At 37.5% G+C, this 14,703-nt stretch overlaps 1 protein-coding gene across 1 annotated transcript; it reads right to left on the reverse strand.

The window, feature by feature from the left end:
- Positions 1 to 5,204: 5,204 nt before the first annotated feature.
- On the reverse strand, positions 5,205 to 6,301 carry LOC108997811 (senescence-specific cysteine protease SAG39-like). The gene is made up of 2 exons (XM_018974185.1): positions 5,869 to 6,301; positions 5,205 to 5,797 (listed from the first exon to the last, which is right to left on the reverse strand). Exons 1-2 carry the CDS (start codon positions 6,299 to 6,301, stop codon positions 5,205 to 5,207), a joined length of 1,026 nt encoding a protein of 341 aa, XP_018829730.1.
- Between the last annotated feature and the right edge of the window lie 8,402 nt (positions 6,302 to 14,703).

Consider the following 14,703-nt stretch of genomic DNA (forward strand, 5'->3'; position numbering starts at 1 on the left):
ATGAATAACTTCAACAAGATTGGAGGATAGATAATGTAACAATCCAATCTTATATTATTAGGGATAAATGATGGATAATTTTATTAGGTTCAATAAATGAGTTAAAGCCCATAAAAGATTTATCGGATATATTATTTTGAATTGAACCTAGAGTTAAGGCTCCATTATTATTATCATTTTGTTTAAAACTCCAAACTCCTTAGTGTTAGACTCCAAACACTATTGACATTCATAATAAAATCTCTAACTGATTTCCTCTATAAACTCCAGGTTATGCACGTCTCTAATTTATTTATCCACTCACATGCACATGCACGTATGCCTCTCAACTCCAAACTATATCCACCCTTCTATGATCTACGATACCTCACTTCCCCCTACCAAAAAACTACCTCGAGACCCTCTAATAATACACACAATACACATTAGCAGAGAAGGAAAACTCACATTCACAGCAAGCCCCACTTCAAAAACAGAAACTCTGTAGCAATTTCTCTCCATATCAGACCACCACCTTGTTGGAATCCACCACATAGTACGTCCAAACACTAGCCAGTTGCACCCTAGCCTCTACCTAGCACCACCGAGAGACCACGTACGCCCGAAACCACCAGCCCACTACCCAGACCTGCGTGAGCGATTTGTCCATTTGCCATACGATACCGCCCACCACCTCATCAAATGTAAATCCACACCGCTGCAAACCATATTAAGATAGCCTCCGTTCTACATAACCAGCCACCAGAATAGCCACCCAACAAGTCACAACCACCACCTTGCAGAAACTGTCAACAATCCTATACCACTGTCGCCCAACAGTTGAAAAACTACCAACAAAATACTCTGTTTTACAGCACCGAAACAGAGGAAGTATTCTTCCCCACCATGAACCACAAGCCAGCCACCCACGTCATGACCACAGCTCAGTCGTGCTACCCCAATGCCACCATCACCTCAGACCCGCCTTGTACCTTATGGTGAGCTATCGCCGAACGATCCCATTGCTTCTCCGTCCTTTTTTGCACATTGTGTTCTCTGTTTCTCTCCCTCTCGCTCCCTTTCTCAGTGTCACACTACCCTTCTACCCAGAGGGACCCAGTTGAGCCGCCTTGACTCCCAGCCGCTGTGTCGTGCAACTTCTTCCTCTTAATGAGTATCACACATCTTTCTCTCTCCCGAGCCCTCTGTTTTCTTTATGCACAGTATTTCCTTCATTATTTTTGTTTCGTGTGTTTTTATCTCCAGACCCTTTGATTCATAACAAGCCCTTGGGCCCCAAGCCATACGGCTAGTGTATTCTTAGGTTAATAGAGGGCTAGGCTTGAGGATGTTTTTGACATGTATCATGGTGATAAAGTTGTATTTTAAGTTGGGCATATAAATTCTAGATATACAGAACTGATTTCAATATTATGAAGTCAATGTGATTTTAGAGTTATGACGGACCAAAGTTTATGGAAATATAGATTAAGTTGGAATTTCAGGTTTAATTACGAGGTACTTGTTTAAGTACAAATTAACTTAAGTTACGTGTATTCTATAGGTAATCGGCCATGCCCCGAAAATTTGGGATTAGCACTACAAGGTAAGTAGCATGATCATACCCTTATACATATGTACAATAAATGGCATGTCTTTTATAAAAATATTATGCATGTATGCCCTCCATTGGAAGCTCCTTTTTACGTACCTAAATCATGATTTTATGTGAAGATTTGAGCATTAAAGTCTTTTATGAAAGTCATGATTTTATGTGAGGGTTTATGAAAATTCTTGATCTCATGTGATAATTTATGCATTAAAATAATTATGGAAAGTCATGCATGATTTTATGTGAGAGTTATGCATAAAATTATTTATGAATGGTCATGATTTTATGTGAGAATTATGGATTAAAATTATTTATAAAAGAGTCATGATTTTATGTGAGTATTATGCATTAAAATACTTATGAAAAGTCATGAATTTATGTGAGAAACATGTATTACTACATTTATGAAGGAATGCGATTTCATTTGAAATCTATTATATGATATGGCAAGTATGTATGTGATTTCTTTTTAAATCTATAATATGACAAGTATGTATGCGATTTCTTTTGAAATCTATGAAATAACAAGTATGCAAGTATGATTACGATAATATATGTAACGGCCTATGTTATGATATGAAGATGGTACCTATGTTATGGGCATATTACATTGTCAGGTCGTACATGTTGGTAGTGCATTCAGTATGTCTTCCTTACGTATGGATTCCACCACTCACGACCACAGGCGGAATCAGAATCTATTTAGATTCGCTAACCCTAACTCACGGGGGTCAATAGTGAGTAACAGCCTATGATAAGTGAATGATAAGTTCATGTTCATGTTATTTATGTATGTATTATGAGTATCCACGTTTGCTAAGAAACCTTATGTTTATTATGTTTACTGTATGATATGTTACTGATTGAGAATTCAACTCATTTTTTGTATATTTTTAAGTTTTTTAACCACCCCAGGTGATGACATATATGAGGATAAGACTGCAGGACAGGACTAGACCACGAGAGATAAGGCATAAGCCTAGACAAATTATGCTATGATTAGTTTTATGGTTTAAGGTTTAAATAAATTATTTTGATAAGCACATGAGACTTCTGTATTTTTTGTAAGTGTTTCCGCAGACTCTTTTTTGGATTTCAAGTATTTATTAAGTTTGGTTTATTTATGGAAATCTTTCGCATCTGGCACGTTGTTAAAAAGAAAAGTTTTTAAGTTCAAGTTAGTAGTACCATACTGGCTCCCTGAAAATTCTAAAATGTCTTTTCGGGAAGTGGGGTGTTACAGATAATAATAATAAAAAAAAAGATAATGCAAGAGCAAAATGGTATTTTCATAATTTGTCAAATGAACTATCTTATTATACGAAGTAATAAACTTGAGAGATTAAACTCTTACCCACGATCTAGTTGTGAAAGGGAGTTAAATTCTTATCCATGATACAGTTATGAGAGGGAAGAGGAAGATAGAATTAAATTCTTACTTATGAATCGTGTCATGAGAGGAAGTTAAACACTTAATTAATAAGGTTTGTGTAGCACCTGGACCAATTAAACCCAAGGCCATTCCATTGGAGTCTCTTGTTTTTTTTTCTCTCTTGTTTTCACACAACTGACTAACCTCTCCTACCCCACGACGTTGTTTGCAATGAGCTTATCTCATTTTATCTTCTAAACCGTTTTTCAATTTTAGTTTCTGTACTTCCGAAGATTTCTCCACCCAATCTCCATTATCTCCACGTGATCTAGGCAGTTTGAAGTTTGAACTTCCTTCCCCTTTTTGAGTTCTCTCCTTTTATTTTTCATTTCCGTCCAGCACTCGAGTCTCTCCCACCTATTTTTATTGTCTTCTACTTGCAGTGCATTTCTATTTCTTTTTTCCATCCTCTCAAACTCTCTCTCTCCCTTTCCCTCTCCCTCTCTTTTCTTCTCAGTGAATCTCTACGAGTGCCACCCCTCACTGCCGGCTAGAAAACCAAACTTGGAGAGAATCACTTGCATCACACGAGGAACTCATGCACGATCCAATGGCAGCAACACGACGTGGCCACGGTTGCCGTGAACCATCAGACCAGAATCAGAGCAACGACGCCCAAACATGTTGCAGGCTTTTCCCGTACCATCATGCAAACTGAGCACTAGCATCACCAAAGCCCACCTGGCCGTGCGCCACCACCCCACCTCACGAAAACCAGCACTGTCAACACCACCGCGCGCCACCTTCCACTGTAAACCTAGCCATTTTTTCCCCTGTTTTCCCACACCTGAAAAAGAGCCACCCCTTTACAGTCACTCAACTCCTTCTCGGTACCACCAGCCACGGCAGGGTTACACAGAAATCGCTAGCGAAAAGCTTTCCGTCACCCCCTAGTCCGCCGCACGCCGCTTTATCCCCCACGGTGAGCTACCTCTTCCAACCTCATGCCGAGCTCCCTTCCTCCAGCTCATCTCTCTCTCTGCCTCTCTAGCTTTTGCCGCCCAGCGTGGCAGCCTCGCCGCAGCACGCCCTTCTATGCACTCCAGCTGCGCCACCACAGTTCCTCCAGCCTAGCCCATCGCACCTTGCCCCTCCACGCATATCTCGGTTTCAGTTGTAAGTTCACGCCGCCGCACTTCAATTCATTTGTTTCTCATGTTTGCTGACTTAAATAGTTATATATATATATTGGGTAATTTTGTAACCTATTAGAATAGGAATTATTACTGTTATGCCCTTCACCATGTTTTCAAATGATAAGGTATTACAAAAGCAATTGCATAGTTGGTTTTCTAAGTAGATAAAATTATGTTATTACCTTTGAGTTACAAGTTGCATTATTGTATTTTAAACTTTTAATATATATTTGTAAACTCTAAGTTTTCCTTTTTTAACAGAAATTATTTTGGTAGGTTAAATTTATTTTTAAGTAAAGTTTTCTTTCAAAGGTAAGTGATAATGTTGTAATTTTATTATGTTCTAGTTTATTAAATAATTATTGTTGTATAACTTAAAAAGGAATTTTTGGTATAATTATGTTATTTTTAAGTAAAGTTTCTTTCAAAGGCTTTGTGAGTATAGTCTATAAAATACAAATAGGGTACTTATTATTGGCGAATTTCATTGAATAGTTTTGTTTTGCTCTGTTGACGTAGTACCTTGGAAAGTTGACTTTTATGTTGAGATTTCGTTGTAATCTTAGTTATTTATTTTGGAGTAGATGCTTTAAAGCAATGAGGGCTATGAGTAAATGAGGAATTGGAGTTTACATTTGTACAATGAGATATGATTTTAAGTGTTAAGAGGTAACTCTCCGACCCATCCGGGACCGGAGCGTTAAAGTTTGGTTCTTCCAAGCCTTGGTTTTTTTATTTTTTTAATCCCCATATATGTATTTTTTGTGATACGATACTCCTCAACCACGAATAAGGGTAGAACAATAAAATCCAGAGATACTGCCCCCTAAAAAGGTAAGCAATAGTATGCATTCTGAAATTGAGTGGATGTGATTTTCATAAACGTAACAAAAGATGTTGTCCACAATAATACATACATAGACTCTGAACAGAAGAAACTATAAGCAAACCAAAGAATACATACATATATAGACTCTGAACAGTAGAAATTGAGAGGATTTAAAATGAGCAGCGCATTGTATTTGTATGTGATTGGTTTCTAAACTTATGCGGTTGGATAAGAGGCTTGCATTGCTATACCACATAGGCCTTCCTTTGCATCAATATCTCTTTGCATCCTTATGTACCCTTGTTCACCCCATTCTGTACCCCATGAGTTCTTCACTAGCCAATACTTGGTCCCGTCATTGGTGATCCTGTAACCAACAGCGGTAACACCATGGTCTAGGCTAGTGCCACACTCTCCTGTAAAAATACCACTTGAATAGAATTGGAAATCAGAACCTTCAGCATCTATGGCAACAGAAACTGGTTGATTAGCTACAGCTTTAAGAAGTGCTTTTTCGCTATTTGCTGGCACATCTTCATAGCCATTTATCTTGGCTGCATGGTTGGATTCTTCCTTTGTGTTGCAGGTTCCATCAACACCCTTGTAAGGATAGTTGGCTTCTGTAGTTAGGCCTTGATTATGTTCGATGAATTGGAATGCATTATCCATCAAACCGCCACCACACCCTTGGTCAATTCCTTTAATGTCACAGTCTACCAACTCTTGCTCAGACAAAGAGATTAATTTACCAGTTGATAGCTTGGTAATTCCTTCCATGGCTGCCACTGCTGAAAATGCCCAGCAACATCCTACATTTCATCACAAGAAAGAGTTAACAATCTTACAATGAGTATAGATCATTTCTAAACTAGGCACTTACCACATTGGCCTTGGTCTTTGATGGGTGTTACTGCTCCTTTCTTTCTCCAGTCCATTACAGAAGGCAACACAGTTACATTTTCATATTTGAAAGAAGAAGCTTGTGTCGAGCATTCATGCCCCATGAATCTATTTCGCGTGGCTACGAACTCTTCATTTGTAAGATCTGCAAATTGGTTGATTCCTAACTTGTATTGCTTGTTTGCTGCACCATTAAATGATTCTATGTATGCCGCATTTTCTTTGAATATTTTGAAACGCTTCTCTTTCTCGTAAGTGTCCTCATATATACGCCCATAATGAGCCATCCACTGCTCATGCTTCTCATGCATTGCTATATCCTGGAGGGTGCGAGCGGCAGCTTGAGAAGCCAAAGCTCCCAAAGTGAGGATCAAAGCCAAACAAATGATTTGCCAATGGTTAGTGAGCCCCATGATTTGTATTGTTGCAGCTGGGATTTGATGAATTGAATGAGTTATCGGCATACCTACTCAAGAGGTTTATATAGAGAGAATAATCCTCCTTGATTTGCATACTAATCTATCGTAACACTAGAGGAGGACTTGCTCAACATCGTGCTCGAGAGAATTTCTTGATTTAGATCCATAAAACTATCTAATTTGTTTATTTTCATTTGCCATTTTGGAGTTTCTTGTTACACACTCGTCTCTTTTTTATTATATTGATCTATATTTATCTGGGTCAAATCATAGATTACGGGATATCATGTGCTTGGGCCGGCTTTCCCCTGTCAAATCAATCCAAAATGGTCTCACCGCAACGTTTCATTTCTATATGAAAGAAAAGTTGGAACACAAATAGACACAACGTTGGATAAACGCTTTGAACTAAAACACTTGGAGCTGATTTATCTATTGTCGTATCTTGTCAACATCATTCTAAAAGCTTTGAACTTCCACCTTACCATGAGCTTATTGAAGCCTCAAAACTAATATTCCATCTAAACTGTTTAACTTCTATAATAACTGGTCGATATTCAGAATTTGGTAGCTTATTCCTAACATATTGGCTTCAAACACACAAATTTATTTTACAAGGTTAATTGACAAAAGATCAAGACATCCTTAAACTAAAATAATGTGATGGTTTTGAAAGTAAGACAAGTAAACTTTCTTAAAACTTCAAATGAAACTACTATGTTCGGTTGTTGAACCAAATTCTACTCATCTGAAACTAATCATTGATGTGACCCACTACTTTTTCAACTTCTCATAAAACTGTTAAACTCATTTCAACCCACTTCATACATCTAAAACCTAAAAAGTTAAACTCATCTCAATGAGATCCACAAAATATTATTATTCACAAGTCAACTCAATTTATCTCAACATCTAAACGTATTTTTTTCAGTATATTTTTGGATGTATTGTTTAATTTTGGGGACAAAAGATGGTTTAATTGTCTCCCGTTAAAGCTATATATGGGGATGCATTGTTGATTTTCCTCTTCATTATAGAAAATATTTAGGACAGATAACTATATGGGATCTAAATCTTATTTATTTTCTTTTGTTTATTGAACTGAAAGAAATATTTGCTTTGTTTGAACCTTATGAATAAAAGTAAACAACTATGTAGAGCCCATGCATAGGTGAAGTGGGTTGAGTTTATTTCATTTAGAATGCACGTAATAAGAACAACGCTTATAAATATGAGATTTTCAAACTCTAAGACTATTTAAATTAAGATGTAAATCTATCTTCTTCTTCTTCTTCTTCATTTTTTTTTATTTTTTTTTTATTTTTTATTTTTTTAATAAGAAAACTTCATTAAAAAAGATTACAGACTTTTGTCAAGCCATAGGGCTTCAGGAAAACAATCAAGAATACTATCCCACCACATTTCAATACTTTCCACATTTTTTACATTTCTAGCTAACCTATGTGTAGCCATATTACCCTCCCTGTGCACATACACAAAATCACATGCAGCAAAACAGAATGAAAGAGCTTTTATTTCTCTGTATAATAGCCCAAGTAGTGATCCCTCCATGTTGTTTTGCTTTAAAGCCTCCACCACCAACAAGCAATCAGATTCCACTAAAAGCTTTGAGATTCCCATACTCATGCACAACTTAAGGCCTCTAAATATAGTAGTTAACTCAATTGCTTCGGCTTCCTCCACCTCATTCTCAGCCTTGCTAGCTGCCATTAATACATTGCCTTGATCATCCCTCAAAACTGTAGCCAAACCAGATTTATATTGATCTTTGAAAATGGCACCATTGACATTCAGCTTTAGCACACCCACTGGAGGGGGTGTAACGTCCCGTTCTCAGAGGTCCGGAGAGTTAGCTCTTAATACTTAAAATTAACTTAAATAACACAACTATAAAATCCAGAAAATCCCATAAAATATTAATCCACTTAATCAAACCAAAAATTTAAGTTTCTCCATGGCGAGAATAAAGAAATCCCCAATAACATAAATTAGAAATTCTCTAAAAACTCGAAAACATCCTCAACTCATCAAATCAAATACCCGAAAAATAAATCAGTTTACTAACTACGACTCTCAAATAAGCATTTGTACCATCAGACACTTATTCCACTACAATCATCACACCTTGCTAAACTTTCTACTCTTATTCTCCAGCTGAACCATCAAAATTATCTGAAAAATATATGGAGAAAAAGGGTGAGTTATCAACAACTCAGTAAGCAGAGAACATATACCAGTGTATAAACATAAGCATTTATAGAAATCAGAATGCAGAACAAAACATTTTCATTTTCAAAGTGCGGAAGCAAAACATGTTATCAAAATATCAGAGCGAAGATTTAGAAATAATTTCATTCAAAATATTCTTTGGCATAGCATAAATGATCATCATCATCATCAGAACATCATATTAGAACAGAGGCCATGTATAACCCCCATGGTAGGGTTGTGCATCTGCAGATAGCCAAGCAGAACATTAAACACTTTGTCACCAAGGTGTGCACTCAAAACAGGGACCACTACTATAACCCGTGGCAGGGCCGTATCCAGTATTATTACCCGTGGTTGGGCCGTATCTACTATTATTACATGTGGTTGGGCCGTATCCACTATTGTAACCCGTGGTTGGGCCGTATGCCACTATTATCACCCGTGGCAGGGCCGTAACTGAACATTGCGGGAACATAATCAAATTCAGAATCAGAGAGTCATGCCAAAGGTTTTTAGAAATCACGTCTTATCCAAACAGGGTACTGAACAAAATCTTTAGAATATAACAAAATCATATCACAATATAATTTATGCATAAATTTCCTATTCGCTCTTTGTCTTCAAAGTTCAGAAACAGAATGTGAAAAATAAGCTCATGTCTACACCAGTCAAGATAGAAAATACTTTCTTCTTAAACAGAATCTCATGAGTAATGCAGAACAAAAAACTGGGGTAGTTCAAATTTCTTTTCATAATCAGATATGTATATTTTCCAAAAATAACCTCAGCTCATTTTATTTTAATGCAAAGTCTAGTATAGGAACTCCGCTTACCTGAACTTCTTAGCTTTTCAGAATTTTCCTCAAAATGTTGAACAATTAACAATCATCACCTATCAAATAATCAAGTAATTCCCGTAAATTTTCAATCAATCACGTATTTCGGTATTTAAGCCTAGCCTTATAAAATAACCTAGTTTAATTCCTGAAAACCTAAAACCCTCAAAAGCCCAAAATATATCATCCCTTTCTAAAATTGGCAATGTCCATTTAATAACTTCGACTAAAAGCATTTAAAAGTCTAACTTATTTACTATTGAAGTGTAATTATAAAATCTAATACTAGATAATATAATTATACCAAAATATTTTAAATTATACAGCAACCATATAATAAACTAAGTTATAGTAAAAATACAACATTATCGATTATTCCTTTGAAAGAAATAACAAATTTAAAGCACTTTAAGAAACATTTTTGACTAACATAATATAAGAAATATCTTTTATAAAAAAAAAACCCCTTCGTAAAAGACAACCCAACCGAAAAAAATATAAAAACACATACCACCTAGTGATTTGGCTTGTAACTCAAGGGTAAAAATGTAATACCCTAGATCTAATCTTCCCTAACCTTACGTAAGAGCAAAACACCTCAAAATGCAGGGCAACAAGTCACTGGAACCACAAATACATGCGACGGTAGCTCACTAAAACCGGAAATAGTTTTCAAGTGTGAAAAGAAAGAGGCAGCGACGAGGCTCACCGAGGAAGGAGGCTACACCAGGGATCCGATCGGAGCTGAGTGGCTTCGGTGGATATTCTGGCAGCTGGGTGGCGTGCTGATGATGAACGTACGGCTGAACAGGGCTGACGAAGAGTATTTAGCCACCGGTTTGAGGTTGGCTGGGTGGTTCCCCGTCGTCTAACGAGGCTGAACAACTGAGGGAGCGAGGCGATTTTCTTACTCTGTTTTTGGGTGGCTAAAACAGGGGACAATGAGACCGTGTGGCGTACGGGTTCACTGTAATGACCTTGGCGGCTTCATGCATGGAGTTTGAGGGAAATACAGATTAAAGATGGTGACTGTGGTGTACGGCGGAAGAGCCACGATCCGTGGAGATGCAGTGCACGGGTTGCGTCGGTTTCATTTGAGTAGGGCACGGAGGTTGCTGGTGGCAACAGTATGGACGATGGAGGGCTATCTTACGATTCAAAGTGGTGCGGCAGCTTGTGTTTGGCCAGTAGTTTTACTAGCATGGAATAACAAGTGTCTATAAATATAATGCGAAAACCCTAGAGATAAAAGAGACGTGTGTGCGGATGGAAGGGTAAGCCGTGTGTGTGCATGCACGCTGTGGGCGACGGAAATAAGCCGTGTGAAAAAAATATAGACGGAAAGAGAAGAAATCCAAAAAATAAACGGACAAGATCTCCAAATAAAAAAAAAAAATCACTACTCAAGTCCGTAATATAAAAACCTAAAATATCAAGCTCAAATAAATAAATAAATAAAATCCATAGTCCAACTATACCAAATTTGGGTCCGGGTGTTACAGGGGGCTTCCACCGATAGTGGTTCTTCATCTGAACATTTGATTTTAATCTAACCTCTTTAAAATTTCTGTCAACGCAACATCATTTTCTGCAACTATATTTGGATTCAACAGCAACTGGTCATGTACCATCTTGTTTCTTCTATACCAAAAACTCCATGTCAAACAAAAAAATAGTGGCAACTTCTCTTTTAATACACCCTCACAAATCTTCAAAGCAACCTCATGAAAATTCATTCTAACATCTGTCACAAATTTGGCAGCAGTTCTTTCCAAACACCCTGAAGACAAACACAGCTTATCAAAGCATGATGATTATCCTCCACCTCAAACCCACAGAAATAGCACTTCCTTTCAATTAAAACATGTCATCCTAACAAATTCTCTATTTTAGGAAGCCCCTCTTTACACGCACGCCAAGCAACGATTTTTATCTTACTTGGTAACTTCATCTTCTATAGTTGTTTCCATAAAACCTTATGTTTCCCAGCCGTAGATGATTCTGCAATACCAGAACCCATTCTTGCCTTTATAAATCTGTAACAACTCCTTATACTAAAGGATCCACTTCTCTCATCTGCCCAGACTCTGCTATCCAGTGTAACTCCTGGAGAAATCACAACTTTAAGAATGTTAGTCACCACACTTGGATTGAAGAGAGCTCTAAGCTTATTTACATTCCACTCTAAGCTTATGGTTATCAATAAGTGTAGCCACCACCTCTTCTTGTGTATTTTCTGGTCTAGACACCCCTTTTGAAACAATTTTAGTCTGCCCTGGTATCCACTGATCACTTCAAATTCTTACCGCTCTTCCATCTCCAATTCTTCATCTACAACCTGCAAACATCCATTTTTTTGCTTCACATATACCTCTCCAAGTGTAAGATAGAATATTTCCCCAGCTAGCTTGCTGAAAACTAGAATGTGGAAAATATCTAGCTTTTAACAAGCTGAAAATTAGAGAATTTTCCTTATTCATTACTCTCTATCCTTGTTTAGCCAATACAACCAAATTAAAGACCCCAAGATCTTTAAACCCCATCCCTCCACATGACTTCATCTGACACATTTTTGACCAGCTAAAACAATGAATTTTGCTCTCCTTTCCCCTTTGTCCCCACCAAAACTTTGACATAAGACTCTCTAACTCAAAATAAAGACTTGATGGCAATAGAAAACAGCTCATCGAATAAGTTGGAATAGAAAGTGCCACTGCTTTTAGAAGCACTTCCTTTCCCAATTGTGATAGCAGTTTCTCTTTCTAATATTGGAGCTTTTGCCAAAATTTCTATTTTATGGAATGAAAAGCTCGATTTCATGACCTGTACCCACAATAGGTGGGAGGCCTAGATACTTTTCGTACTGTTGTATTTCACTATTCCCCCATCGCATTCTTATCTCTTCTCTAGCCTCCCTTGTAACACCCCGTATTTTAGTATATTTTTAATTTAAAAATTATTTGTTATTAATTTAAAAATTTATTCACTTGTTTTAAAATTGATTGGATTTTTAGTGGGTTTATTTTAATGATTTTAATTTTGTGAAAATTATTCTGAAGTGCTTTCTTATAATTGATTATTGTAATACATTTAAATTATTTTTCATATTAAATTAACTTATTGTTGGGTTTAATTATTTATTTTCATTTTAATAATTACGTTTGAATTATTTTATTTTACTTGTTGTTTTAAAATCGTTTCCGTTTGATCATTTTTGTGACCCAAGATATGAGGTTTGGACCTCATTTATTTCCCTACATTTTCTCTTTCCTCTTTTCTTTTTCTTCTTTTTTTTTTTCTTTTCCTTCTTTTTCTTTTCTTTTTCTCCTCTCCTCTCCCGCGCGCCGCACGACTCTCCCCCTCCCTCTCTCCGTCCGTTCCTTCATCCACCCAGCCCCGCCGCCTCGCGCCGCCGTGTGCATCACCGCCCGGCCCACCGTCCTCCTCAGCCACCGGCGACCACCTTCCTGTAATCTCAGCCCCAACTGCGCCGCCGTTAGCTCCCACGCGCATCACCAAGCCGCGACACTCCTTGCGCCGCCGTCGCGCTACCTCCGGCCACCATATTCTCACCACATCATCCTCGACCTCCTAGCAACCCAATAGACCCAACCCCACCTCCGATCTGTCACCGATGAAGCCCCACCATCAACATTTCCGTTTTGGGTATTTTAGCCTTCGACCGCCCTCTACACCGCCACCCATGACCAACCACCACCACCACTAGCTTCACCGACATCCCTAAGCCCTACCTTACCAATCTCGGGTCTTCGTTTGCACCCGTTCAAAAGTGGGTTTTTGAGACCCACGGCTACAGTGCATTTGGCACTGTTTTGTTGTTGCGTTGCCGCTTCTAGCACCTCTGTGATCTTTCAAAAATTATATTATAGCATTGTAAGTATTTTTCTCAAAGAACTTTTGAGATTTAAATGTATTTCTGTGCTAATTCATATTTACTATGAATTTGTTGATTGTGCCGAGCTGAGTCCGAGGAGTAAGGGGGTCGGTTGGATTTGATGATGGAGTTGTTTGTGAGAGATTGGTTTATGCTATGAAATTTGTTGGCTGTTTCGGGTTTAAATATTGGTGTTTTGAGTTTGACTTTGGTCATGGTGGATATTGGTGATTTTTAGGAAGTGATGATATATTTTGGGATTATGAGGGTTTTAAGTGTTGAGATATTAAAATAGGTTATTTTAGAAGCTTAGGGTTAAATATCGAAATCCGTGATTGATTGAAAACTTACGAAAATTATGTGATTATTTTTATAGGTGAGGATTTATATTCGATTTGACATTTTGAGGAAAATTTGAAAAGCTAAGTTGTCCAGGTAAGCGGGGTTCCTATGCTAGGTTTTATACAAGTTAATAAGATTGAGGTTGACCTTATGAAAACTTGTATATTTTGTGATATGATGGGAACTTGTGAAACAAAGATCAACCTCGGTCGCTTATATGCATTATTCATCAAATCTGTGTGAAAAATGAAAATATGTTCTGACATGCATTGTGTAGACATGAGCTAAATTCTATCATCTGTTTTTTCTGAAATCTGAAAAAGGGAGCGATATTGAGAATATGGAAAATTGTGCATTTATTTAGAAAGATGTTTTGGCTTTTGTTGTCAGTGTGTGTAAACTGTCTGATTCTGTTTTGGTACTCTGTATTATTTTGATATAACATCTGAAAACCTTTGGCATGGTGTACTGGTATTTGTATCTGACTCTGTCTCTGCTCTGCTCTGTTATGCTCTGCTCTGTGTGGGTTGGTACCAACTTCTCTGTTTTTGAGTGTACCCATTTTGGAAACAAAGTGGTTTTGTTGTGGTCTTTCCTGTGTGCACACTCGGGGCTCCAAGAAGAATAAAAGAAAGATTTCACCTCTGTCTATACCTAGTTTGGCCACCGGGGTTAGCACAACCCTACCACGGGGGTGAAACATGGTCTCTGCTCTGTTTGATGCTCTGTTTTGATCTGATGATGATACTCAGTTTATGTTATGCCAAAGTATTATGGGTTTTACATTTCTTAAAACCATTGCTCTGTTACTTTTAAAAATATGTTCCGCTCTGCATGATAACTCTGGAAAATGTTTTGTTCTGCATGCTATACTTTGTAAATGCTCATGTTTGCACGCTAGCATATGTCCTCTGCTTAATGAGTTGTTGATAACTCACCCCCTATCTTCATAATATTTTTTAGATGATGTGGAGAGTCCAACTGAAGACCTGGATTAGATTGGTGAGAATGATTAAGCTGGGAGAAGATGTTAGAAGAAAGAATTCTGATGTCCTTTAGTTTTAATGTCTTTTAGATTTAATTATATCTTG

This window comes from Juglans regia, chromosome 5 (genome assembly GCF_001411555.2).
Source record: "Juglans regia cultivar Chandler chromosome 5, Walnut 2.0, whole genome shotgun sequence".
NCBI classification, from domain to species: Eukaryota; Viridiplantae; Streptophyta; class Magnoliopsida; order Fagales; family Juglandaceae; genus Juglans; species Juglans regia.